At 36.4% G+C, this 25,413-nt stretch overlaps 1 protein-coding gene across 5 annotated transcripts in view; it reads left to right on the top strand.

Moving 5' to 3' along the window:
• The window catches only part of ZZZ3 (zinc finger ZZ-type containing 3), a 117,409-nt gene that overhangs the window by 73,997 nt on the left and 17,999 nt on the right, over positions 1-25,413 (top strand). For all 5 annotated transcript variants that reach the window (XM_057543910.1, XM_057543916.1, XM_057543920.1 and 2 more), the window contains one exon: positions 23,720-23,858. In XM_057543910.1, coding sequence (XP_057399893.1) covers positions 23,720-23,858 — 139 coding nt within the window. The remainder of the gene's footprint in view (positions 1-23,719; positions 23,859-25,413) is intronic.

Here is a 25,413-nt window from a genome sequence, read left to right as displayed (position 1 = left end):
AAATTATCAGATATAGTTTCCCTCAGTCTTCATTTGTGTTAATGCTCATTTACTGAAAAAAGAGATACGTCCTTGAGAACATCTTCCATCATTTCTTTGATTCTAAGAAACGATTGAAATCTTTCAGTTTTCTGGAACACTTCAGCTAATATGCAGTAACATTTGAAGACCACAACAAAAATGCAAACTCAAATTTCATGGATTTGTTATGATTAATTTAAAAATAGGTATTATTCTTACAAATACGATTTTCTAATGTCTTACTAGCCTAGCTGAAACTTGAATTGGCAGGCTCTTGAATGAATAGATGGTTCTAGTTTTAAGAAATTTTTTTTTCCTAGACATAGTAATTTTTATCTGCCATGTTCAGAGTCCTAGGTTTAACTAATTAATTTAGAACTATTTTAAAGATGGGGTGAAAAAAAATCACAGTAGCTTGTTAATCATGCTCATAAATCATGTAAAAATAAATGATTGTGTATGACCAGCATCTATTTTGACTTATTAAGTGTTCTTAATTAAGTGTAGGTGAAATCTGAGTCTGTCACTGGCATTGTGATTTAGGGCTCACAAGTCTTTCAGTGCTAGGGTAATTACCTTTGGTTAAAGCTGGTGCTTCAGTACTATAGATCCTTTTTTTTTGATTATATTTGATTAACAGTGCTGTTAGTTTCAGGTGTACAACAAAGTGATTCAGTTATACATATACATGTATCTGTTCTTTTTCAAATTCTTTTCCATTTAGGTTATTACAGAGTAGTGAGCATAGCTATATGTAGCTATACAGTATAGCTATACTGTGCTATACAGTAGGTCCTTGTTGGTTATCTATTTTATTTTATTTTATTTATTTATTTATTTATTTATTTATTTTTTAATGTCTGAAACATTTATATTAACATATTTCCATACAAATAACCCAATGAAAGTTTAGTATTAGTTGTTTTGTTTGTTTGTTTGTTTATACTGCAGGTTCTTATTAGGCATCAGTTTTATACACATCAGTGTATACATGTCAATCCCAATCGCCCAATTCAGCACAACACCATCCCCACCCCACCACAGTTTTCCCCCCTTGGTGTCCATATGTCCATTCTCTACATCTGTGTCTCAACTTCTGCCCTGCAAACCGGCTTATCTGTACCATTTTTCTAGGTTCCACATACATGCGTTAATATACGATATTTGTTTTTCTCTTTCTGACTTACTTCACTCTGTATGACAGTCTCTAGATCCATCCACGTCTCAACAAATGACTCAATTTTGTTCCTTTTTATGGCTGAGTAATATTCCATTGTATATATGTACCACATCTTCTTTATCCATTCGTCTGTTGATGGGCATTTAGGTTGCTTCCATGACCTGGCTATTGTAAATAGTGCTGCAATGAACATTCGGGTGCATGTGTCTTTTTGAATTACAGTTTTCTCTGGGAATATGCCCAGTAGTGGGATTGCTGGGTCATATGGTAATTCTATTTTTAGTTTTCTAAGGAACCTCCAAACTGTTCTCCATAGTGGCTGTATCAATTTACATTCCCACCAACAGTGCAAGAGGGTTCCCTTTTCTCCACACCCTCTCCAGCATTTGTTGTTTGTAGATTTTTTGATGATGGCCATTCTGACTGGTGTGAGGTGATACCTCATTGTAGTTTTGATTTGCATTTCTCTAATAATTAGTGATGTTGAGCATCTTTTCATGTGCTTCGTGGCCGTCTGTATGTCTTCTTTGGAGAAATGTCTATTTAGGTCATCTGCCCATTTTTGGATTGGAGTGTTTGTTTCTTTAATATTGAGCTGAATGAGCTGTTTATATATTTTGGAGATTAATCCTTTGTCCGTTGATTTGTTTGCAAATATTTTCTCCCATTCTGAGGGTTGTCTTTTTGTCTTGTTTATGATTTCCTTTGCTGTGCAAAAGCTTTAAAGTTTCATTAGGTCCCATTTGTTTATTTTTGTTTTTATTTCCATTACTCTAGGAGGTGGATCAAAAAAGATCTTGCTGTGATTTATGTCAAAGAGTGTTCTTCCTATGTTTTCCTCTAAGAGTTTTATAGTGTCCAGTCTTACATTTAGGTCTTTAATCCCTTTTGAGTTTATTTTTGTATGCTGTGAAAAAATGTTCTAATTTTATTTTTTAACATGTAGCTGTCCAGTTTTCCCAGCACCATTTATTGAAGAGACTGTCTTTCCTCCATTGTATAGTCTTGCCTCTTTGTCGTAGATTGACCATAGGTGCGTGGGCTTATTTCTGGGCTTTCTATCTTGTTCCATTGATCTATATTACTGTTTTGGTGCCAGTACCATACTGTTTTGATGACTGTAGTTTTGTAGTATAGACTGAAGTCAGGGAGCCTGATTCCTCCAGCTCTGTTTTTCTTTCTCAAGATTGCCTTGACTATTCTGGGTCTTTTGTGTCTCCATACAAATTTTAAGATTTTTTTTTTCTAGTTCTGTGAAAAATGCCATGGGTAATTTGATAGGGATTGCATTGAATCTGTAGATTGCCTCGGGTAGTATAGTCATTTTAACAATGTTGATTCTTCCAATCCAAGAACATGGTATATCTTTCCGTCTGTGTCATCTTCAGTTTCTTTCATCAGCGTCTTACAGTTTTCAGAGTACTGTACAAGTCTTTTGTCTCCTTAGGTTTATTCCTAGGTATTTTATTCTTTTTGATGTGACAGTAAATGGGATTGTTTCTTTAATTTCTCTTTCGGTCTTTTGTTGTTACTGTATAGACATGCAACAGATTTCTGTGTATTAATTCTGTATCCTGCAGCTTGACCGAATTCATTGATGAGCTCTAGTAGTTTTCTGGTAGCATCTGTAGGGTTTTCTTTGTATATACTATCATGTCATCTGCAAACAGTGACAGTTTTACTTCTTCTTTCCAATTTGGATTTCTCTTATTTCTTTTTCTTCTCTGGTTGCCGTGGCTAGGATTTTCAAAACTATGTTGAATAAAAGTGGTCAGAGTGGGCACCCTTGTCTTGTTCCTGATCTTAGAGGAAATGCTTTCAGCTTTTCACCATTGAGTATGATGTTAGCTCTAGGTTTGTCATATATGACCTTTATTATGTTGAGGTATGTTCCCTCTATGCCCACTTTCTGGAGAGTCTTTATAAATGGGTATTGAATTTTGTCAAAAGCTTTTTCTACATCTGTTGAGATGATTATGTGGTTTTTATTCTTTAATTTGTTGATGTGGTGTATCACACTGATTCACGGCTATAGATCTTTTAAAATTAATTTTATTAATCAACAAACATGCAATGTGGGCTGCTGTTGCTTTGCCCTGACGTAATTCAGTTCAGCAAACATCTGTTGAGTGCCTGATGTAAGCTTGGGATAGTCTTAGCGAAACCATATATGTAAAGATGAGTAAGAGTTGCTCTCTTTCCTGGAGGAGTTTAGGGAGACACATTTTATCTATCTATCTATCTATCTATCTATCTATCTATCTATCTATTTAATGTATTCCTTTACATTTTTTTTAATTGGTGTATAGTTGATTTACAATGTTGTATTAGTTTCAAGTGTATAGCAAAGTGAATCTGTTATGCATATATCTTAAAAGATTCTTTTCCCATGTAGGTCATTATAGCATATTGAGTAGAGTTCCCTGTGCTGTACAGTAGGTCCTTATTAGTTATCTATTTTATATATAGTAGTGTAGGGAGACACATTTTAAGCCACTACCCATTTCCATCCCAATTGTATTTTAGTGACAGTCTTGCTTTCATTTCTTCCAGGTATTTTGTTCCCTTTCACCATTCTTATGTCTGCAATGTCTCAATTAATTATTTAATATCTCAGGAATGTTTATGAAGCTCTTACTTTTCCATAACATTTGAGATGTGATTGCAGTGTATATGTATATGGCTTACCTTTTGTTTTCCTCCCCCAGTAATTGTCCCAGAATAGATGGACAGCTGATAATTGGCAAATAAATACATAGAAGAATATACAGTTTCTTACTTAACAACTCTACGTTTTCTGTATTTGCCCTTATCTGTCCTTGCTTCCTTTTGTTATCTGCCTTGGATTCCCTGATCTTTAACTGCATAGTTTTCTTGCCAACATTTTTTCCTCCCCTCTCCCATTGCCTTTCCTTTGTTCCTACTGAAGGAAGATCACATACTTCTGCATACTGGTACCACTGTAAATTTATGGTTTCCAATTACAGTTGGGGGCCTCTCAGGTTGTATGTACCTTCCATTTTTCCCTAGTCAGCTTTTTTTTCATGACTTTTTAAAATCTTTTTTACTCTCACTAAGCCACCAGCACCTCACTCCACAGATACCCTGGCTTCCTACTTCATGGGGGAACAAAAGGCACCGGAGCAGAACTGCTACCTCAGTCAACATCTTGCTCCATATTTATCTGCATCTGTACCCATCCTTCATGAGTGAGAGTATAGTGCACTGATTATGCTCTTGGGAGTCAGAGAGGCTTAGCTGGGTTCAAATCCACTACTTGAAGCCTTGGGCAAATTACTTAACCTCCTTGAAGTTTTGTTTCCTCATCTGCAAAAAGAGAGTAGTAATACATATAGGGCTGCCAGCGGTTGTAAAGAGCTTAACATAATATCTTAGAAGTACTAAGTTTTCAATACAAAATGATGATGGTGATGATGATGAGGAAAAACAGACTCTAAAGTGAAGGGATTTCTTTTTTCTTCCTGAGGCTAAGCCTTCTACCAGTGAGTCGGGTCCCATCCCCTCTTACTTTCTTTTAGAGACCTTGCTCTGTTTGTTACTACTCTCAACTGAGTTTTCAGAATCAACCTTTCTAATGGTCCCTTTCCCATCTGCATTTAAACATGCTTAAGTCTTTCCTGATTTAAAGATTATCTTTTCATTTCCCAAATACCTTTCAACTACTTACTTTCTCCCCTTCACAGCTAAATTTCTTGAATAGATTGATTCTTTTTCCCATTTCTCCTTTGTTAACTTTTCACTCAATCCTAAAGTATTGAAGTCTAGCTTCAACCTTCCAGCGCGCCACTGAAGTGACATACTAATGATTTCCTTGTATGAAATCTAGTGGACATAGCCTTTTACCTTAGATTTTTTTTAAAAATTAGAAGTTGGCTTCACTGGCCCTCCTTCTTGAAATTTTTTTTTTTTGAATATTTCTTTTGTCCAGGCAGTCACCAAGTGCTATAGAACCTACCATATAAATCTCTCAAATTACCTACTTACCTCATTCTTTCTCCACGCCCACTACCTTAATGCAGTCTGTCTTTCCTCTGGGTTATTACAACAAGAGCTCATTAATTGGTCTCCTTCTGGAGTCTTGCTCCACTCTAATCCATTCTCCTTGTTCTGGTGTGAATGGTTTTTGTAAAAAGCAACATTTTTTTCCTTCAGCTTAAAACTCCTCCAGAGCTTCCCATTGCCCTTAAAATCAAGTTCAGTCTTGACTTTACAGAGCCGTGTGTGATTGATCCCATTCTTCCTCTCGAGCCTCAACTCTGTCTTCACTCCCAGTCGTACCAAACCTCTTTTCTGGTCTTAGGTTCTGTGCTTTGCCTAGAAGCATTTCTGCATAATGTTCCTTCTGTTTGGTTGGAAAAATTCTTGAACTCTTCTTCCCTCTACACCTCTTCCCCAGCTAATTCCCTTTCTTCTTTCTGGTCTCAGCTGAACTTCTTTTGGGAAGCTTTTCCTGACCCTCAGAGACCTCTGTTCAAAGCCCTCCTATATTGTGTGCATTCCTCTTTACAACACTCATACCCCATATTGTAATTGGCTGTTTACTTATTTGTGTTGCCCCCTTGACTGGTACCTCTGATAGGAAGAGGCCCTTTGTATCCCGAGTGTTTAATGCAGTACTTTAGCGTCGGAGGTGAATGAGTTAATGAAAACGGAATGCAATCATGCTGCTTCTTCAAGTATTTGGAACTAAGAAAAACTATGTTAAAAACCGTACTTTGGCATCAGAGTATAGAAATATATCTGAAGCTTGTTTAAGCCTTCTATTTAAGTTAGACCCAAATAAAACAAAAAGTGATGAGACAAGGAAAATATAGCTTAACTGTCATGCTTTTTTTTGTTGTTGTGGTTAAAGTATTATAGACAGAGATTGTAGACTCCAATCTAGATCTATCCTAGGCCAGTTTCCAGGTACTAAGATAGACTCGGAAAAGAGAAATCTGATAACTTTTATTGTAGAGACCATTGAAAGAATGACTGTATCTTCAGGATATTTGATGAAACCTTAATGGAAATACCTTTTGAAGCACATTAGAAATTACACTTCTTTCAGGGGGCTACCTACACATTGAGAACATACATAATGAAGCCTTTTGGGGAAGGGGCAGGTATTTTTGTACAACTGTTTGAGACTGTCAAACCTCTTTTTTTCTTATGAATGACATGTTTGAGTTAAAACATTGTTTACTCTATTTATGATACATTTAAATAAAAAAACCTTGATATTCTTCTTTCTCCTCTGTTGTGTTGTTATTGAATTAATATTTGTACTAGTAGATGAGTAGGAAAAGGAAGAGTTGTTAAATAGGCTAATTTTATTACTATTCTGTTATATTTTAAATGGAGCAGGAAATTAAGGCCTCATGTTAGGTTTTGGATAATTTCTGAGTTTTTGGTTTAGGCTAATTTTCCTAGTGTATGAAATCTAAACTCAATATTACACATAAATTATGTTGTGTAAATGATATTATGGAAAGAATTTGGTGGCAGGAATCTACCTGTATTTCCAAGTTTTAGTTATGTCATCTGTAACGTGGTAATAATACCTATTTCAAACGTTTTTTGGTCAAGGATAAATATGATCACATATGTTAACATAACTAATATATACTCAGTAAATATTCATGAAATGAGAGTTACAAGGAAGGTAACAATAGCTGTGCAAAGAGTAAAGTTAATAGTAGTATATTGAGATTATAAGGTAGCAATATCAATACAGAAGTAAAAAAATTTTTATTCCATCTTGTGATTTTAAAATTTTATGTAAATTGCGTTCTTAACAGATGCATATACACCTAAATACATTTTTTACCACTCATAAATATACTTTACGAACCACTGTGTTGTAAATGCTAAAGTTGGTCTAATACTGTTTTTAAAAAATATTTATTTGTTTATTTGGCTACACTGGGTCTTAGTTGCAGCACGCAGGATCTTTGTTGTGGTGTGCACGCTCTTTAGTTGTGGCATGTGGAATCTTATTTTTTTACTTGTGGCACGTGGGATCTAGTTCCCTGACCAGGGATTGAACCTGTGCCGCATGCATTGGGAGCACAGAGCCTTAACCACTGGACCACCAGGGAAGTCCCTAATACTGTTTTATAAAACATCTACCATTATTAAACTGGAAGAACTATTATTTTTAAACTTTTCCTCCCTGCAGCCTCCCCATCAGAATGTATTTTTTATTTTTGTAAATCATTTATTTTTGGCTGCGTTGGGTCTTCGTTGCTGTGCACAGGCTTTCTCTAGTTGCAGCAGGCGGTGGCTATTCTTTGTTGCGATGCGCGGGCTTCTCATTGCGGTGTGCGGGCTTCTCATTGCGGTGGCTTCTCTTGTTGTGGAGCACAGGCTCTTGGCATGTGGGCTTCAGTAGTTACAGCATGTGGGCTCAGTAGTTGTGGCATGCAGGCTCCAGAGCGCAGGCTCAGTAGTTGTGGCGCACGGACTTAGTTGCTCTGCGGCATATGGGATCTTCCTGGACCAGGGCTCAAACCCATGTCCCCTGCATTGGCAGACAGATTCTTAACCACTGTGCCACCAGGGAAGTCCCCAGAATGTGTTTTTTAAGAGTATGTAGTAGCTAGGTCAGGCATAATGGTGTTTATTTTAATGTCACTACTATGCTGAAGCACTAAAATTAAAAGACTAGAGTTGTGCTTACTCAGTAGCCTAAGTTGAATAACTGTAGTAGGTCTAGAGATTAGATTTATTGGACAAAGATTTTACATTTGAAATACTCTAGCAGTGATCACTCTTAAGCAGAATAAATTAATACTATAAAGGTGTTTTCAACAAATATATGGAGCAGAGATAGCAGCTGTTTATAATTTGGCAATATACAGCTGCTAGCAGTTATTTATAACTTGGCAAGTTCTAGAATCATTAAAATGATTCCTCTATGTGGTAAAGTTTAACCCAAAATAAATGATAATTTGCTAACATAAAATTTTTAATTTTAAAATAATTAGATGGGATGTCTTAAATTCTGATATTTCAACTGGTGGAATCTTAAATACATACTTCAACCAAATACTTTCCCTTTTGCTATTCCAAGATAGTAAAGGAATAATGGCTATAGGGAAGGTTGAGAAATTTATTTTATTAAAAAGATTTATAGATTTATAGAAGAATCGAGAACATATTACCGAGAGTTCCCATCACTCCCTACCCAATTTCCCCCATTAGTAATATTTTACATTAGTATGTTACCTTTATTACAATTAATGAATCAATGTTATTATTAACCAAAGTCCATACCTTATTCAGAGTTCCTTAATTTTTAACTAATGTCCTTTTTTTGTTCTAGAATCCCACTTAGGATACCATATTACATTTAGTTTTTATGTCTCCTTAGTCTTCTCTTGGTTGTGGCAGTTTCTCAGACTTTCCTTGTTGATGACCTGGGCAGTTTTGAGGGATACCAGTGGAGTATTATAGATTCCTCTCTATTGGAATTTGTTTGATGTTTTCCTCTTGATTAAACTGGGGTTGTGGGTTTTTGGGAGGAAGACCACAGAGGTGAAGTGCCATTTTTGTCATTTCATACCAAGGGAAATACTAGTTTTTAAAAAAATTTATTTTATTGAAGTGTAGTTGATTTACAGTGTTGTGTTAATTTCTACTCTATGGCAAAGTGATTCAGTTATACATGTATATATTCTCGTTCATATTCTTTTCCATTATGGTTTATCACAGGATATTGAATGTAGTTCCCTATATAGTAGTAGTTTGTTGTTTATTCTCTATATAATAGTTTATCTATTCTCTGTATAATAGTTTGCATCTGCTATTCCCAAATTCCCAATCCCTCCTCCACCCCCATTCCCCCTTGGCAACCACAAGTCTGTTCTCTATGTCTGTGAGTCTGTTTCTGTTTCATACATAAGTTCATTTATGTCATATTTTAGATTCCACATATAAGTGATATTGTATGGTATTTGTCTTTCTCTTTCTGACTTCACTTAGTATGATAATCTCTAGGTCTGTCCATGTTGCTGCAAATGGTATTATTTCATTCCTTTTTTATGGCTGAGTAGTATTCCACTGTATATATGTACCACATCTTCTTTATCCATTCATCTGTCGATGAACATTTGGGTTGTTTCCATGTCTTGGCTATTGTGAACAGCACTGCAAGGAACATTGAGGTGCACGTATCATTTCTCATCTGTCGATGGACATTTAGGTGGTTTCCATGGCTTGGCTATTGTGAACAGCACTGCAAGGAACATTGAGGTGCATGTATCCTTTCTCATCTGTCGATGGACATTTAGGTGGTTTCCATGTCTTGGCTATTGTGAACAGCACTGTAAGGAGCATTGGGGTGCGTGTTTCCTTTTGAACCATGTTTTTCTCCAGATACATGCCCAGGCGTGGGATTGCAGGATCATATGGCAACCCTATTTTTAGTTTTTTGAGGGCCCTCCATCCTGTTTTCCATAGTGGCTGTACCAATTTCCATTCCAACCGACAGTGTAAGAGGTTTCCTTTTTCTCCACACCCTCTCCAGCATTTATTTGTAGACTTTTTAATGATGGTCATTTTGACAGGTGTGAGGTGGTACCTCATTGTATTTTTAATTTGCATTTCTCTAATAATTTGCGATGTTTAGCATCTTTTCATGTGCCTATTGGCCATCTGTATGTCTTCTGTTTAGGTCTTCTGCTCATTTTTCAATTGGGTTGTTTTTTGTTACTGAGTTGTATGAGCTGTTTGTATATTTTGGAAATTAAGCCCTTGTCATTTGCATCATTTGCAAATATTTTCTCGGATTGTCCTTTCATTTTGTTTATGGTTTCCTTTGCTGTACAAAAACTTGTAAGTTTGATTAGGTCCAATTTGTTTATTTTTGTTTTTATTTCTATTGCCCTGGGATACTGACCTAAGAAAACATTGGTACGATTTATGTCAGAGAATGTTTTGCATATGTTCTCTTCTAGGAGTTTTATGGTGTCATGTCTTATATTTAAGTCTTTAAGCCATTTTGAGTTTATTTTGTGTATGGTGTGAGGGTGTGTTCTAACGTCATTGATTTACATGCAGCTATCCAGCTTTCCCAACACCACTTGCTGAAGAGACTTTCTCCATTGTATATTGTTGCCTCCTTTGTCAAAGATTAATTGACCATATGCGTGTGGGTTTATTTCTGGGCTCTCTATTCTGTTCCATTGATCCATGTGTCTGTTTTTTTTTTTTAAAGATTTGTTACTTATTTATTTTATTTGTTATTTTTGGCTGCGTTGGGTCTTAGTTGCGGCATGCGGGATGTTCGTTGAGGCATACAGGATCTTTTCGTTGTGGCATGCAGCCTCTTCGTTGTGGCATGTGGACTTCTGTCTAGTTGTTGCGTACAGGTTTTCTCTTCTGTAGTTGTGGCGTGCAGGGTCCAGGGAGTGTGGGCTCTGTAGTTGTGGCATCTGGGCTCCAGAGTTCATGGGCTCTGTAGTTTGTGGCACGTAGGCTCTCTGGTTGGGGCCCGTGAGCTCAGTAGTTGTGGCACGTGGGCTCAATTGCCCCGTGGCACGTGGGTTCTTAGTTCCCTGACCAGGGATCGAACCCCCGTCCCCTGCATTGTAAAGTGGATTCTTTACCACTGGACCACCAGGGAAGTGCCCCATGTGTCTGTTTTTGTGCCAATACCACACTGTTTTGATTACTGAAGCTTTGTATATTGTCCGAAGTCTAGGATGGTTATGCCTTCTGCTTTGGTCTTTTTCCTCAGGATTGCTTTGGCAATTCTGGGTGTTTTATGGTTCCATAGAAATTTTAGTATTATTTGTTCTAGGTCTGTGAAAAATGTCATGGGTAATTTGTTAGGGATCACATTAAATCTGTAGATTGCTTTGGGTAGTATGGCCACTTTAAGAATATTAATTCTTCAATCCAAGAGCATGGGATCTTTCCATTTCTTTGAATCATCTTCAGTTTCCTTTATTAATGTTTATTAATGTTTAAAAATTCTCAGCATTTAAGTCTTTCACCTCCTTGGTCAGGTTTATTCCTAAGTACTTTTTTTTCTTTTGATCCTATTTTAAAAGGGATTGTTTGTTTACATTCCCTTTCTGATATTTCATTGTTAGTGTAAAGAAATACAACCGATTTCTGTATGTTAGTCTTATATCCTGCTACCTTGCTGAATTTGTTTATCAGTTCTAGTAGTTTTTGTGTGGAGTCTAGGGTTTTCTATATATAGTGTCATGTCATCTGCATATAATGGCAATTTTAGCTCTTCCCAAGGGATATACTATTACTATGATTTATTGCAGTTGTTGACCTTGATCACCTGGTAGTATTTGTCAGCTTTCTCCACTGTAAGGTTACTCTCCACTTTCCATACTCTATTCTTTGGAAAGAAGTCACTATGCACAGCCTACACTTAAGGAGTGGGGAGTTATGTTCTCTCTCCTTGAGGGCAGAGTGTTTCCGTAAATTATTTGGAAATCTTCTACATGGGAGATTTTTTTTCCTCCCTCCCTCCCTTCCTTCTTTCCTTCCTTCCTTCCTTCCTTCCCTCCTCCCCCTCCCTCCCCCCACCCTCCCTTCCTCCCTTCCTTCCTCCCCCTCCCTCCCTTCCTCCTTTCCCCCCTCGCTTCCTCCTTCTCACTCTCCCTCATTCTTCCTTCAGTCGTTTATTTGTATAAGTATAGACTCATAAATATTTACTTTCATACTTTGGGTATAATTGAGTACCACTCTATTTTATTGCTCAAATTGTTCCAGCTTTGGCCATTGGGAACCTTTCTGTTGGCTCCTGTGTCCCATTAAGGTGGTGTATTTTTGTTCTATGTATTTGTTTGTTTGTTTTTCAAGCACTTTCTTACTTTCTGACACTTTAAAATACTCCAGATTCAACTTGTGTATTTCCTGCCCCAGTCCTAGAATCAGCCTTCTCTGTAAGGAACCCCATTTCCCTTCATTGTAGAACAATGTTAGAAGTCAATATTTGGGTTCTGTGTGCTGGCTGCTGGGGGTTGTTGTTGCTTTTATTTATCCATCTCAGCTGACAAGAAAATATATGTGTGTTTACTAACCTGTGTATATACACATATCTATAAATATTTCTATATGTAATCATCTGTATATATACAAAGCTAAACATGAGTTCATACTTTGACTCTATCTCGAATTCATTATATTACCATATGGATCCTTTTAGCTCCTCCCCTTATTTATCTGTAAATTCTCCAGCACTAGCAAACCTGGCCATCCACCACCCATTTATTTGTTTAATTCCATTATATGTGTATAGCGGTATTAGAATTGTTAACTCTTACTTCTATGGGAAATAACTATGTCAAGCAGAATATAGTGCTATGTGAAGTTCCTTTTACCTTTTGTCCTTGAGATGCTGCTCATTTCCAGAGTTACCTAGGTCAGGACCTTTTCCTTCTACCCGCTTTAGTGAGGTTGTTTCATGCATTTATTGTACACTTAGATCCTTGTGTCACAGTTTATATTCCTTCCTAGGGTCCCCTGACCTACTAAATGATGTTTTTAAAATTTGCATACATTAAGGTACATTCTTTATGCTTTAAAGTTTTATATGCTTTTGACAAATGCATAATGTCATGGATCCAACATCACAGTACCATACAGAATAATTTCACTGGTATTAAAAAAAAAAATTACCTTTGTGTCCTGTACTCAACCCTCTTCCTTTCCCCTGAGTTTCTGGGAACTACTGATCTCTTTACTATGTCTGTAGTTCTATCTTTTACAAAATGTAATACTATTGGAATCATAACATATAGCCTTTTGAGACTGAAGAAATTTATTTTTAACACTCTTTTTAGTATCTTTAGAAACTTATTTTGGAGTGTCCTTGATGAAAGAAAGCCTAGTCCAAACTTCTGCCAAATTTATAACCACGTGTACAGTGTCCTTTGATGGTGATCATTCAGTATCTATTTAAACTTATCTTGTGACAGGGAACTCACTGCTTTATGAAATCTTTCCTTGTTTTGAAGTTCTTCCCTAGAACTTCTGTTGAATGATGTGATTTTGACTTTGGGGTGACTTAGAATATGTCTCTTCCCTTTTCTACGTAACAAGCTCTCATGTTTTGAAGACAGTTTTAATGTGCTGTCTTCTGCCAACTACTTTCTTTTAACTTTTCAGAACCCTAGCTGGTTAAAAACTTCTGGCTATATGTCAGTGTAAAATACGGTGTTTAGCATGTAATGTTACACACTAGCCACATAGCTTTCTATGTGGTTTCCATTGCCATTTTCAGTTCTCTCAAGTTTATCTTACACGTTGCAGCCATGTTAGCCTTCCAAATGCAAATGCTTTCTTATATCATTGTTCAAAACTTCCAGTTGCTTTCTGTTGCATTTTTGAATATAGATGCTCAAGTGGTACTTTCTGGGAATTACAGAAGTGGAAAGTGATTTTAGAAAGTCTTATTTTGTATCAGTACAAGAAGAAACTGAAGGCCTGATATGATACAGGCTAGTAGATTTGATCTTGACCACAGCTTGTCAGAATGGGACTAGAAACCATATCTCTTTGTCCCATCAGATCTACAGCTCTTTCTAGTATTCATTTAAAGACTTTTTATTTTGTGTTTTCAACTTGTCCTTATGTTTTATATTCTTCATACTATCACTGTTCTCTCAACTTAACACACACTTAACCTGCCGCTGTGCTTTCTCTTGCGCCATTTATTCTGTCTATAATATCTTAACCTCCTTTTCCCTTTTCCTTTAAAAATACCACATATTTTTCAGGATTCAACTTGATTTTTGCTTCTTCTTTGAAATATTGCTTGGGTTTCCCAGGAATGATAACTTTGTTCATTTCATGCTTATAAGCTCATCATGGTTAGTCAACTTTTACCTATGTGTTTTTCTCTTACAGTACATTAATCACTATAATTCTTGCAAATTTTAGGAATTGACTAGGAATTTTATAAGCTTTCTTGTTTTTTCAGTATTTAAATAAGCAACTACCAATATACATATGAACACCCTCTTACTTAAATTGTAATGGTCTTAAGGGTAGGGCTGCATGTCGATTATACTTGTATCCTTCAGGAACAGCTGATGTAGTGCTCTTTGTACACTGAGCATGCTTGGTTAAGTGTTTGAATGGGTTCATACAAGTTCAAGCTAATATATGTTTTTGAGCAGCCACTTCACACTTCAACCTCATAATTGTACTTAGGATCAACTGGGAGGCTCGCAGTTTTTTATGCCTGTTAAGGCAACTTCATGCCATCCTGTACTTGTCTGGTTATTTTGTAGTTCAATTCCAGATTTTTTGTTTATGTAGTTAAATTTCTTCGTGTCTAGTTTTCTAGAGGTTGCTTGTTATTTTTTAATCCTGACTTTTTTTCATCTAAAGTATTTGCTGTCCTTCTCAGCTTCATGTCATCCATGAATCTGCTTAAGTATACCTTTTGTGTGTTCATCTGAGTCTTAACTGTTGAAAGGATTGAGGCTATATGTACCTTTAGCATATCTAAAGAAATCACAAGAACGTATATACACCATTGAAACAGTGTTCTGTAAACAGTTGTTTAACCACTGAAAAGCCATCCATCCAAATAACTATTCAGATCATATTTTCTCTTGTGGTTTTTGTTTATTTGTTTTCATCTTTATGAGCACTTTCTATGTCTTGTGAACCTTAATATCCTATGGGACAGTATTAAAGAAGTAGAAAAATGGCTTTTCTCTCAAGGATTGTATAATGTAATAAATGAGGTAAGACATATATTTTAAAAACTAGAGGGATAGGTGTACCTAACAATTCCCACCTTCAGGAAGTATACTATTCAGTGATTTAGGGAATAGCCAGTCTCTTCATAAACCACAGCCACCATATTCCAGGTAATTTCTTTTTGGAAGTAGTTTCTTTGAGAGAAAAGCCATTAATGTATCATGAGTAGACATTGCATTGTAGGGAAAACTTACTCCTTAGATCTTTTAAAATACCTCTCCTTTGAGAGCACTTACTCCTCACTATGGGCAGAGCTGATGAACCCAAGTCTTAGATATGTTCTGTATGAAGTCAACAGTGACTTAATGCTGTATTTATGTGTACAATATAAACTGAGTCCATTTTTAACTCAGGAAGAACATAAAATAATGATTGACCAGAATTGAACAAGTGTTTTATAATCCTAGAATGTTTCACTTTGAAAAAAGTATTTGCAATCACTTATCAGGTCCATTCTTCTCATTTTATAGCTGAGGAAGCTAAGGCCCAACTTTTTTTTTTTTTAATTAATTAATTAATTTATTTTTGGCTGTGTTGGGTCTTCGTTTCTGTGCGAGGGCTTTCTCTAGTTGCGGCAAGCGGGGGCCACTCTTCATCGCGGTGCGCGGGCCTCTCACTATCACGGCCTCTCTTGTTGCGGAGCACAGGCTCTACACGCGCAGGCTCAGTAGTTGTGGCTCACGGGCTTAGTTGCTCCGCGGCATGTGGGATCTTCCCAGACCAGGGCTTGAACCCGTGTCCCCTGCATTGGCAGGCAGATTCTCAACCACTGCGCCACCAGGGAAGCCCCAAAGGCCCAACTTTTAATGACTTGAATAAGGTCCCATAGTTAGTTGCTGATGGAGCTTGGACTTGAAGTAGGACTCCTATGTGAATCCTGAATAGTTAGAAAAGAGTAGAAGTGATCTCTCTGCAACATTGTCTCCCTAGAAAATTTTCCCTTAAAAAAAAAAAAAAAGGTACAATATCTCATGCATATAACAGTAATGAAGTATTTACATACAGATATAGAGTAGTTATGGAATCAAAAAGCCTATAATTGTTTAACCACAATCTAGGTTAAGAAATACAATATTGACAGCACTCCAGAAGTCCCCTGTGAATAGTTCCTCAGTTACACCCCCTTCTCCTTCTCAGAGATAACCACTGTCTTACTTTTGTGAAAATCATTCTTTGCTATTTTAAAAGGTTTTACCACCTATGTATGTATTCAGAAACAATGAAGTTTAGTTTAGTATTCTTTTGTGATACATTATGTTTATGATATTCATTTGTGTTGTATAAATAGATGTAGTTTGTCCATTTTCATTGCTGTATAGTATTCCATTGTATACCCTTATCACAGTTTATCCATTCTGCTTAGATGGACCTTTGGGATGTTTCTGGTTTGGAGTTGTCATGAATAAGGCTGCCCAAAATACATGCTGCTGTGTATATTTGAGAGTTTCTTGAAGTTACATTCCTGTATATGGGATGTCTGGGTCTTGGGGTATGTGCATCTTCAGCCTTACTAGTTAATTACAAACTAAGATATTCTGGTCTTCTCTGAGAGGGCCTTTTATTTCCTGTTCACCCTTATTCCTAGGGTGTAGCCCTTCAGGATCCCAGGCCAGAGCATAAGCTGATTTCCCAGAGCCTCACCCTTGGTAGGCCCTAGACTCCAGCTTGATCTTCTTCCATTTTAAGCTATCAGAAGTCTCTCAATCTCCTCTTCTGGATCAGTAAATTGTTTCTGGGCAAAAGCGCCCCACAACATAGTTTCACTTTCTGGTTTCTGTCTTCTCATGGATCTTGACCTGATAATACTTATGATTCTGTTAGCTCATTGATGCTTTTCAGAGTTTTTACATATTTTTTTTCAGCTTGTCTTCAATGAAGGGTTTATTCTGAATTTGCCTAATCTACATTTTTCTGGAAGCCAAAGTTTGTGCCTGTTGAGCTTTTAGTTTTAACTATTATATTTTTAGAATTTTAATTTGCTTCCTTTTCAAAGCTATATACTCAGTTTTTGTAGTTTCCTATTCCCTATAGCTATTTTCAAGCTTGTGTTTTATTCTTATTCTTTGTGTCTAGTTTTCCTGTATGCTTGATAATTTTAAAATGTGAGCTGTTCACTTTCTTTGGAAAATTATTTATTAGTTATCTTTGAGGCCAGCAATAAAGTTGTATTCCTCCCAAGAAAATTGCGTTCACTTCTGTGGGTATGTTGGTGGGGATGGGTGTGTGTATACCAGTCCAGAATGACAGCTTTAAATGATAGTCATGGCTTCAGTTCTTTTAGGCCACGCAGTTAATATGATTTGGGGCAGCAAATATATACAAGGACTATCTGTGGTAACAGCTTTTTATGGTTGAAGTCTTTATGTACTTGGTTCCTGAGTCCCAAAGCAAATCTCCTGTGGGGTGGTGGGAGTGAGGGGGGTAGAGTCACACCTTGATGGGAGAGGGTCTCTTATTGGACTTCCTACCTTGTTGGCTTTGTTTTCTGTTCCCTGACCAAGTGAAGTACCTGCCCTCAAGGCCAAAGTGGTGTTGTGCTGCATTTGATTCTCCCAGTTTATGCCTTCACTTAGATTTTGGCCTGTTAATAAAAAGTCTTAGTATCTTACTGGTTTTTCTGTGCTTTTAAAATAAAAAAGTACATGGTTTTTTCTTTATTTGTTTTTATTTATTTATTTATTTATTTATTTTTATTTTATTTATTTATTTATCTTTTTAATTTTTGGCTGTGTTGGGTCTTTGTTGCTGCACGTGGGCTTTCTCTAGTTGGCGGTGAGCAGGGGCGACTCTTCGTTGCTGTGAGTTGGCTCCTCATCGTGGTGGCTTCTCTTGTTGTGGAGCATGGGCTCTCGGCACACGGTTGTGTGGGCCCAGTAGTTGTGGCTTCCAGGCTCTAGAGCACAGGCTCAGTAGTTATGGCGCACGGGCTTAGTTGCTCTGCGACATGTGGGATCTTCCCGGACCAGGGCTCGAACCCCGTGTCCCCTGCATTGGTGGGCGGATTCTTAACCACTGTACCACCAGGGAAGTCCCTCTTTATTTGTTTTTAATTCAGCATTTTTAGTTGTTTTCAATACAGGGTTGATCTTTATATCTGGAAAGATGTACTATCAGGAGCTGAGGTATTAGTTTTTGTCTTAACACAGAATTTCATTAAAGTCTTTTTGATCATTCTCTAATGAAAAGTGAGAAAGACCATTTGTGAATTATTGAATTTGCAAATCCTGTAGTTTTAGTGTTTCAAATCCTTCGTGAAGGAAGACAATAATTTTAAAAACCGTGTGTTCTACTTTCATAAAAGTAATTTCTGTTCAATCATGTATATACTTGGTGAGCTCAATATTTTGCAGACAGTAGAAAATGCCACACTTAGTTAAGGTAATAGTATAGTTAGAGTAAATTGAGGCTCCTCCCTCAATTGTTTTACCCTGGTAGATTGCTATGATGAAATTTGTTATTGTTTAAAATTTTGTTAAAATGTTATTGTTATTTTTGAGAGCCAATTTGCTTTACATAACTTTGTCCTGTTGAAAATAAAATCTATAATAAATCTTGCTCTTCTTTTTCTTATTTCCTTCTACTCACAATGCATACAAGTGTGCATTTGTGCACACATGTGAAAACACTGGTTAAGTCATCTGATTGTAAGTTTTTCATATACCCCTTTTCCTTTTCTTCTTACAGTATAAATTAATAGATTTATTATTATGTCATGATACTCCCTCTAGTTTTTTTCAGTGTGTTTAATCAAGCTTAGTGTTCCAGCTAATAATAATCATGCTACTCTTTCCCCCTCATCTTCATTCCCACCTCATATACTATAAAACTTTTCTTTTTGCTAAGCCGGTTTTTAATTAATTAATTAATTAGTTAGTTAATTTGGCTGCGCCGGGTCTTAGTTGAGGCCCGTGGGATCTTCGTTGCGGCATGCGCAATCTTTTAGTTGTGGCATGCGAAATCTTAGTTGTGGCATGTGGGATCTAGTTCCCTGACCAGGGATTGAACCCAGGCCCCCTGCATTGGGAGCGCAGACACTGGACTGCTAGGGGAGTGCCTGCTAAGCTGTTTTAAAGTGTGTTGTAGACTTATCACCCGTATATGTTAGTATATGTCGCCTAAAAACAAGGGCATTCTCCTGCATCACGTTAAATACCTTATTACACCAGTTTGGCACTGATACAAACAGCAATATATTAAAAATTTTCCATCTATACACCCAAATGTCCGTTTTCCTTCTGTGGGAGCTAATCTCAGATTATGCATTACGTTTGGTTGTCATGTCTCTGTATCTTTTGATCTAGAACAGGGCCTTGCAGACTTTTCCCTAAAGGCGCAGATAGTAATATTTTAGGCTTTGGGGATCAACTCCACTTTACAGCTACTCCACTCTGTCATTGTAGCTAGAAAACAGCCATAGACATTGTGTAAACAAATGAGGGTAGCTATGTTCCAATAAAACTTTATTTAAAAAAACAGGCAGACCATAGGTTGTAGACTCCTGATCTAGAATAGCTTTTTTTTTTTCCCTTTCCTTTTTTTTTTGGTGATGGTGGGTTCTTTAGTGACACTATTTAATGACTGAATAATCAAGCCAGTTTTAGGGGCAGAATAACCCTCAGTTTAGATTTTTAAAAATGTTTCCCCAGGGACTTCCATGGTGGCGCAGTGGTTAAGAATCCACCTGCCAGTGCAGGGGATACGGGTTTGAGCCCTGGTCTGGGAAGATCCCACATGCCGCAGAGCAACTAAGCCTGTGCGCCACAACTACTGAGCCTGCGCTCTAGAGCCCGCGAGCCACAACTACTGAGCCTGTGTGCCACAACTGCTGAAGCCCATGTGCCTAGAGCCCATGCTCCACAACAAGAGAAGCCACCGCAATGAGAAGCCCACACACCACAACGAAGAGTAGCCCCTGCTTGCTGCAACTAGAGAAAGCCCGTGTGCAGCAATGAAGACCCAAAGCAGCCAAAAATAAATAAATAAATTAATTAATTAAAGAATAGTTTCCCCATTAGTTTTTTAAAATTACAAATGCCATGTAACCTTCCACAATAGAATTGAAATCTGACTCCTTGAAAAAGATTCTGGCTTGCTTGGAAATAAAATCTTTCTCCTCTCTCTCTCTCACTCTCACTCTCTCATAGTGTGTGTAATATCACTGCCTAGAAATTGGACAATACAATTAAACTTCTAGATTGTTAATTCTTGGTATCCTCTTTCAGACATCAGAATTTTTACAAATATACTCTTTCATATAAATGTTTTAAAATTCACAGAAGTGAGTAAAGAATTCAGGAAGGCTTGGAGAGTGAAAGGTAGTGAAAGTAACTTAGATGTAGATTTGAAGAGTATTTCTATTTTAGTCAATTGTGATTCCTCAGTATACAAGCTAAAATTCTTTTTATGTTGAAGACATGAAACAGAAATAAAATTAACAATTATCTGCCACAGCTAAGCTTGCTGTTCTTTGCATTGGAGTCAGCTTTAGAAATAGATAAAAAATAATTTTGATAGATTTAATACAAAGTTGTCCATGTGGGGAAGCTGTACTCTACTTGCATTCATGTAAAAGTGTATACTTTTTTTTTCCCCCAGTCTTTCCATCCTCTTACTTGGTTCAGTGAATAGCAGAATTGAAAGCAGCATGTTTTACTGGAGTAAAAGAGTTTCAGGATTTTTTTAATGCTTGAATTTCCTTTAAATATCTCTGTGAACATCTATGGTGATTGGGTGCTATCCTACCATCTTTTATTGGTTTTGACTGAGAAAAGATTGTGCCTTATCACAATTTGATTCTAGTTTGCCCCTTTATACATTATAAAGCAAGTCTATTTTCTTTTCCACATAACTGCATGTTACATAAAGATTGAAATATTATTTTATTGGAGGTTCCCATTTCTTGGCTAATTATTCCTCACATCACATTGTGGAACAAATGGCTGCCATGATCTGTGCCTTGGTTTACTTATCTGTGAAATAAGGGTAATGGTACCTATCTTGTAAGTTGATTATGAGAATTGACTAATCGCACATTGTATAATATATATAGTACACATTCAGTAAATGTTTGACACTATTGTTATTTCATGTTACATAGTCTCCCATCCATCTTGTGTGGTCATGAACCTGTTTGTCTCTCAAAGCAGAGCTGAATACAGTAGCGAGTATGATCCGATTAGCCCAGGAAGAGTACAGTGGCCACATCACCGGTTAATTTGAACTTAAGTTGGAGTTTTCTTTTTAATTCATTGTGGAGAACTTCAAGCATACAAAAAAGTAGACAGACTGGTATGACGGACCCTCACATGCCCATCCTCCATCCCCCACAACATGGCAGTCCTGTCCCATTCATTCCCATCCAGTTCCTTTACTCCCTCTCTGGTGTAGTAGTAGATCCTCTGTTATACCTAAGCTCCGTTCCTGATTTACTTTGATAATTACTGAAGCCTTTAAGGATAGTGCCTAAATTAATGAACAGATGAATCTTGCCTCGATCGATGCCTGGGTCAGATTCCAGTGGTTTGCTTTTAGAGGTGAAGTGAGTGGATGGGTAGGATTGAAATTAGATTTGTCTGTATTATACTGTGTTTTAGATGTCATGCCATTTTCTTATTTCCTCCATTTCTGCTTAGGGATATGTATGATAATCTTATTGGTAAAATCTCTGAATACTCTAGGAAATTATTCAAATTAGCTGGCCTAGAAGACTTAAATTCACAATCTTCTTACAGTCTTTTCACTTATTCTGGACTTTTAAGTCTTTACCAATGTATATATTAGGTCTTTCAATTTGCTAATCATTTTATCTTGATTGAAGAGAAGCAAAATAGGGAGTGAAGAGTTATACTTTCTTTGTCATCTCTGTTGGAATTATTTTTTAAAGTCAGAATCATTGTGGAATAATTTACATACAGTAAAAATTGTTATAATTTACTGACTTCAAATAGAGGCCTTTCTTCCCAGTGGCAGTGACTGACTGTAGCACTTTTTTCAAGCCTCTGCTTGTTTTTTCCTATAACTCTGTTCTTACTTGTGCCTCATTAATTGTTACTTGCTTACAGTAGTTTGCTGCAAGTTCAATAGACTCATAATCATTTTCATATTGATGATACAGAAGTGTGTCCTCCTATTTAAAGCAGGGGTCAGTCATATCACAGAGACACCATGGTAAGTCTTTGGTTATTCAGCTACATGGGATAGGCGTTCTGAAGGTGAAATATGGCAATTAAGAGTATTATAGAGAAGTTAGGTTCTACCTGACTCAGTACAATCACCCTAAGATTGAGCGTGGGTGAGCCTGCCTGGTTAGAAAACACCAGCACAGTCAAGGTTTGTACACGCCCTACACCTCAAAGCAAACAGAGGCAGAGTGAAAGTGAGTTTAGGCTTAACCTCTGTAACTGATCCAGGAGTAACTTAGTACAGCCCTTGCTTTCCAATTCAGTTCTAACTTTTGAATGAAGTATCTCTAGCTTGAGAGAAGCCTTACCCTTCAGTGTTAGGAGTTTTTACCTTGATTATTAAACATTTCATCAGGGATTAGTTAACAAGGGACTTGAGAATAAGAATATGTTTTAGGCAGGGGGCTGAAACGGTGTTCTAATAGAGAATGTCCTGTTGCAGTTACGCCATGGGTGTGAACATCAAAATTGCATTGTTTTACCCTTGAAATTTCTGCTTGTTTGCTAACTTCCAGACTTAAAAGTTTCAGTATACTTTTGATTGCACGGAACATCTGTCCGTTTGTTCATTCAAAGAATATTTACTGAGCATCTATATGTTGGGAAGTGTGCTGCACACTGAATAAACAAAACAGTGGACTTTTCAGATGTGTTTGCCATTATGGAGTTTACAGTCTGTTGGGAAACAGAATGAAATTTATTCAAAGCCATAAAGAAAAATTGTGCTTCACTAATATTTTAAAGACCTAGTGACTTATTTTGAAGTGAACTTGGAGTGGTTTGTTCTTGGGTCTTTTTGCAAAATATATTTGAGTATTCAGGGTTTTTGTGCTAACATGTTTCCTTATGTGTATTGATATGTGAAATTAGACATTAGAGAGTCAGGACAATTTGAACTGGGGTGGGGGGGAGGAGAATATGAACAGAGTAGGTTTGTGTGGGTAAAATTCTACGTTAGCTGTGCTAAATAGACTGTTATAGGCAGGGAAGTGAAAAATATCTTTGAGTCCTTTCTTCTGTAAAAATGTTTAATACTTAAGAATTGACAGGGAAGTAAACTTCCTCTAGAATCGAGGTATAACAGAGCAAATGAGAACCATGACAACTAAGATCATGTCTGAATTATGTGACAGTTTCTTGTAACTCTGGTCAAGAAAATTTGCCTCAGATTTCTTATTCCAACAGAGTACAACAGAATTTGGTGATCCCTCCTGGTGCTAAAAATCTTACGATTTAAACAAAAATTTTTTTTTTTTTAATTTAGCTGTTTCTTAATGACTTGGATTGCTGGAAAGTCAAGATGCTTGCTTTCTTACTTTCTGTACTTGTTCCGGTTCAAGAATTAAGAACTTTAGATGGGGGAATAAGGCTTTGCTTTCTCTAACTGGTATTTTCTGACTAGGTACTTCGTAACTCAGGAAGACCTCATTTATTCCCAGTAATATGTTTTACTAAAACTCTTTCAGGTAACTTTACAAAGACTGTGTGACTTAATAGTAGATCACGGCTTGAACTCAGTTTTTATTTATTGTTGTAACTAGAAAATTTTAGTGAGGGCTTTTTTTTTTTTTTTTTTTTTTTTTTGTCTCTGTAGTTATCAGAGACTGTTACAGACGATTGCTGTACTCGAGGCTCAACGTTCTCAAGCAGTCCAGGACCTTGAAAGTTTAGGCAGACATCAGAGAGAAGCACTAAAAAATCCCATTGGATTTGTGGAAAAACTCCAGAAGAAGGTATATATTGAGCAATTTTTAAGATTTATTGAGATGTATTTGGTAATAACTCGGTTTATTCTTTTTATATGAATACATACATTTTTAAATGTTTAATTTTTTTCCCCTTCTGTAATTAACCATATTACTGAAGGCAGAATACTGCCTTCCTTCACCCCCACCAAACACACAATAAAATATACCCCAGTGAAGATAGCTAGGAGCTTTAATTGGATGTGTGTATAGAAACTTGATGTCCTGTTCCTAGCCATTTTTATAGTCTTTTTCTGTTACTTTCTTCCTTCCCCATCTTAAAAATATTTTCCCTGTTTTGCTTTCAGGACTTCAAGATTGTTGAAGCTAAAAGAAAAAATACTTTAGTATTTATTTACTGCTTAGTTTAGAGTTACTTTTCTAACTCTGAACGTAGTGAGATAGAAAACAATGGTGATACAAACAAAAACTATATTTTAAATGTCTTTAAGGTTATGGTTGCCAAGTCTATGAGAATGAGGTATATAAATTTTACTTAATTTTGAAATGTTCTTTTATTTTAGTGTAAAATTCCTTATAATTTTATTTTTTCCTTAAAATATAACTTTCATATTTAAGCAGTTAACCATTTGAAAGTGATCCAAGTTTTTATAACTTTCTTAGTGTGTAAACATAGAGATAATCTAGATGTGCATTTATGCCATAGTATGTGTCTTGAACTAGGGGCCCACTAATTATTCAGTAAATTTGAGAGGCAAATATTAATCAGCATTGTCTGAAAAGATTAAAACTGAAAAACTATGAAAAAGAATCCTCTTTTTCACCTTAAACAACACAAAAATTTAGCCTGTTCAGTATGACAAATTTAGTTATTAGTTACTAGTTTTTAATGAGTCACAAAAGTGGTCTACCAGGTGTTGAGGGAACAGCCCTGGGGACTTCATTTTATTTAGATGATTATTGTTTGGATTTGGATTTATCTAGTTATGTTATTTACTTGGCAAGCATTCCTTTCTCTCTGTGCTTTGAGAACACTGAATATCATAATAGACGTAGGATCTATATATTGATTTGTTAAACCTTCTAGAGTTTTTAGAACCCTATTGTATCCTCTGTGTTATAGTGGGCCCACTTAGGTGTTTATTGATTCTGCACTGCTGTCATGAAACAATTTGCTGGTGCAAAAAGATACAGTACTTACAGTGTTTACTTATCATTGATTCAACTAAAACAGATGGTGTTTTAACCTTAATCGCATTTTATTCATGTTCTTGGGTGGGCAAAAAGTTGCAATTATGCACATTTACTAGATACGTATGTGGTTGGTTATTTGCTGGTTTTCCATTTCTGTGTTTAGTTTAGAACTGAATTTCTTTCCACTTTATCTCAGAAACAGGGATGTGATATTGACTATCTTAAGAATTTTTTCAAAAATGTACAAATGTGTATTAAATCCCAGACACTTTGGTAATCATGAAAGACTTATGTTCCTTGGAAAGAAAATTTTCTGCTGGATTTAATTTAGAAGTTTGACTTTTCAGTTTTTCTGTGTTAACTCATGTATGCTTAAATTGTCTATTTT

The sequence above is a fragment of the Balaenoptera acutorostrata genome, chromosome 1 (assembly GCF_949987535.1).
Source record: "Balaenoptera acutorostrata chromosome 1, mBalAcu1.1, whole genome shotgun sequence".
NCBI lineage: Eukaryota > Metazoa > Chordata > Mammalia > Artiodactyla > Balaenopteridae > Balaenoptera > Balaenoptera acutorostrata.
Note: the sequence above shows the minus strand (reverse complement) of the source record. Positions and strands in the feature narration are given on the sequence as shown.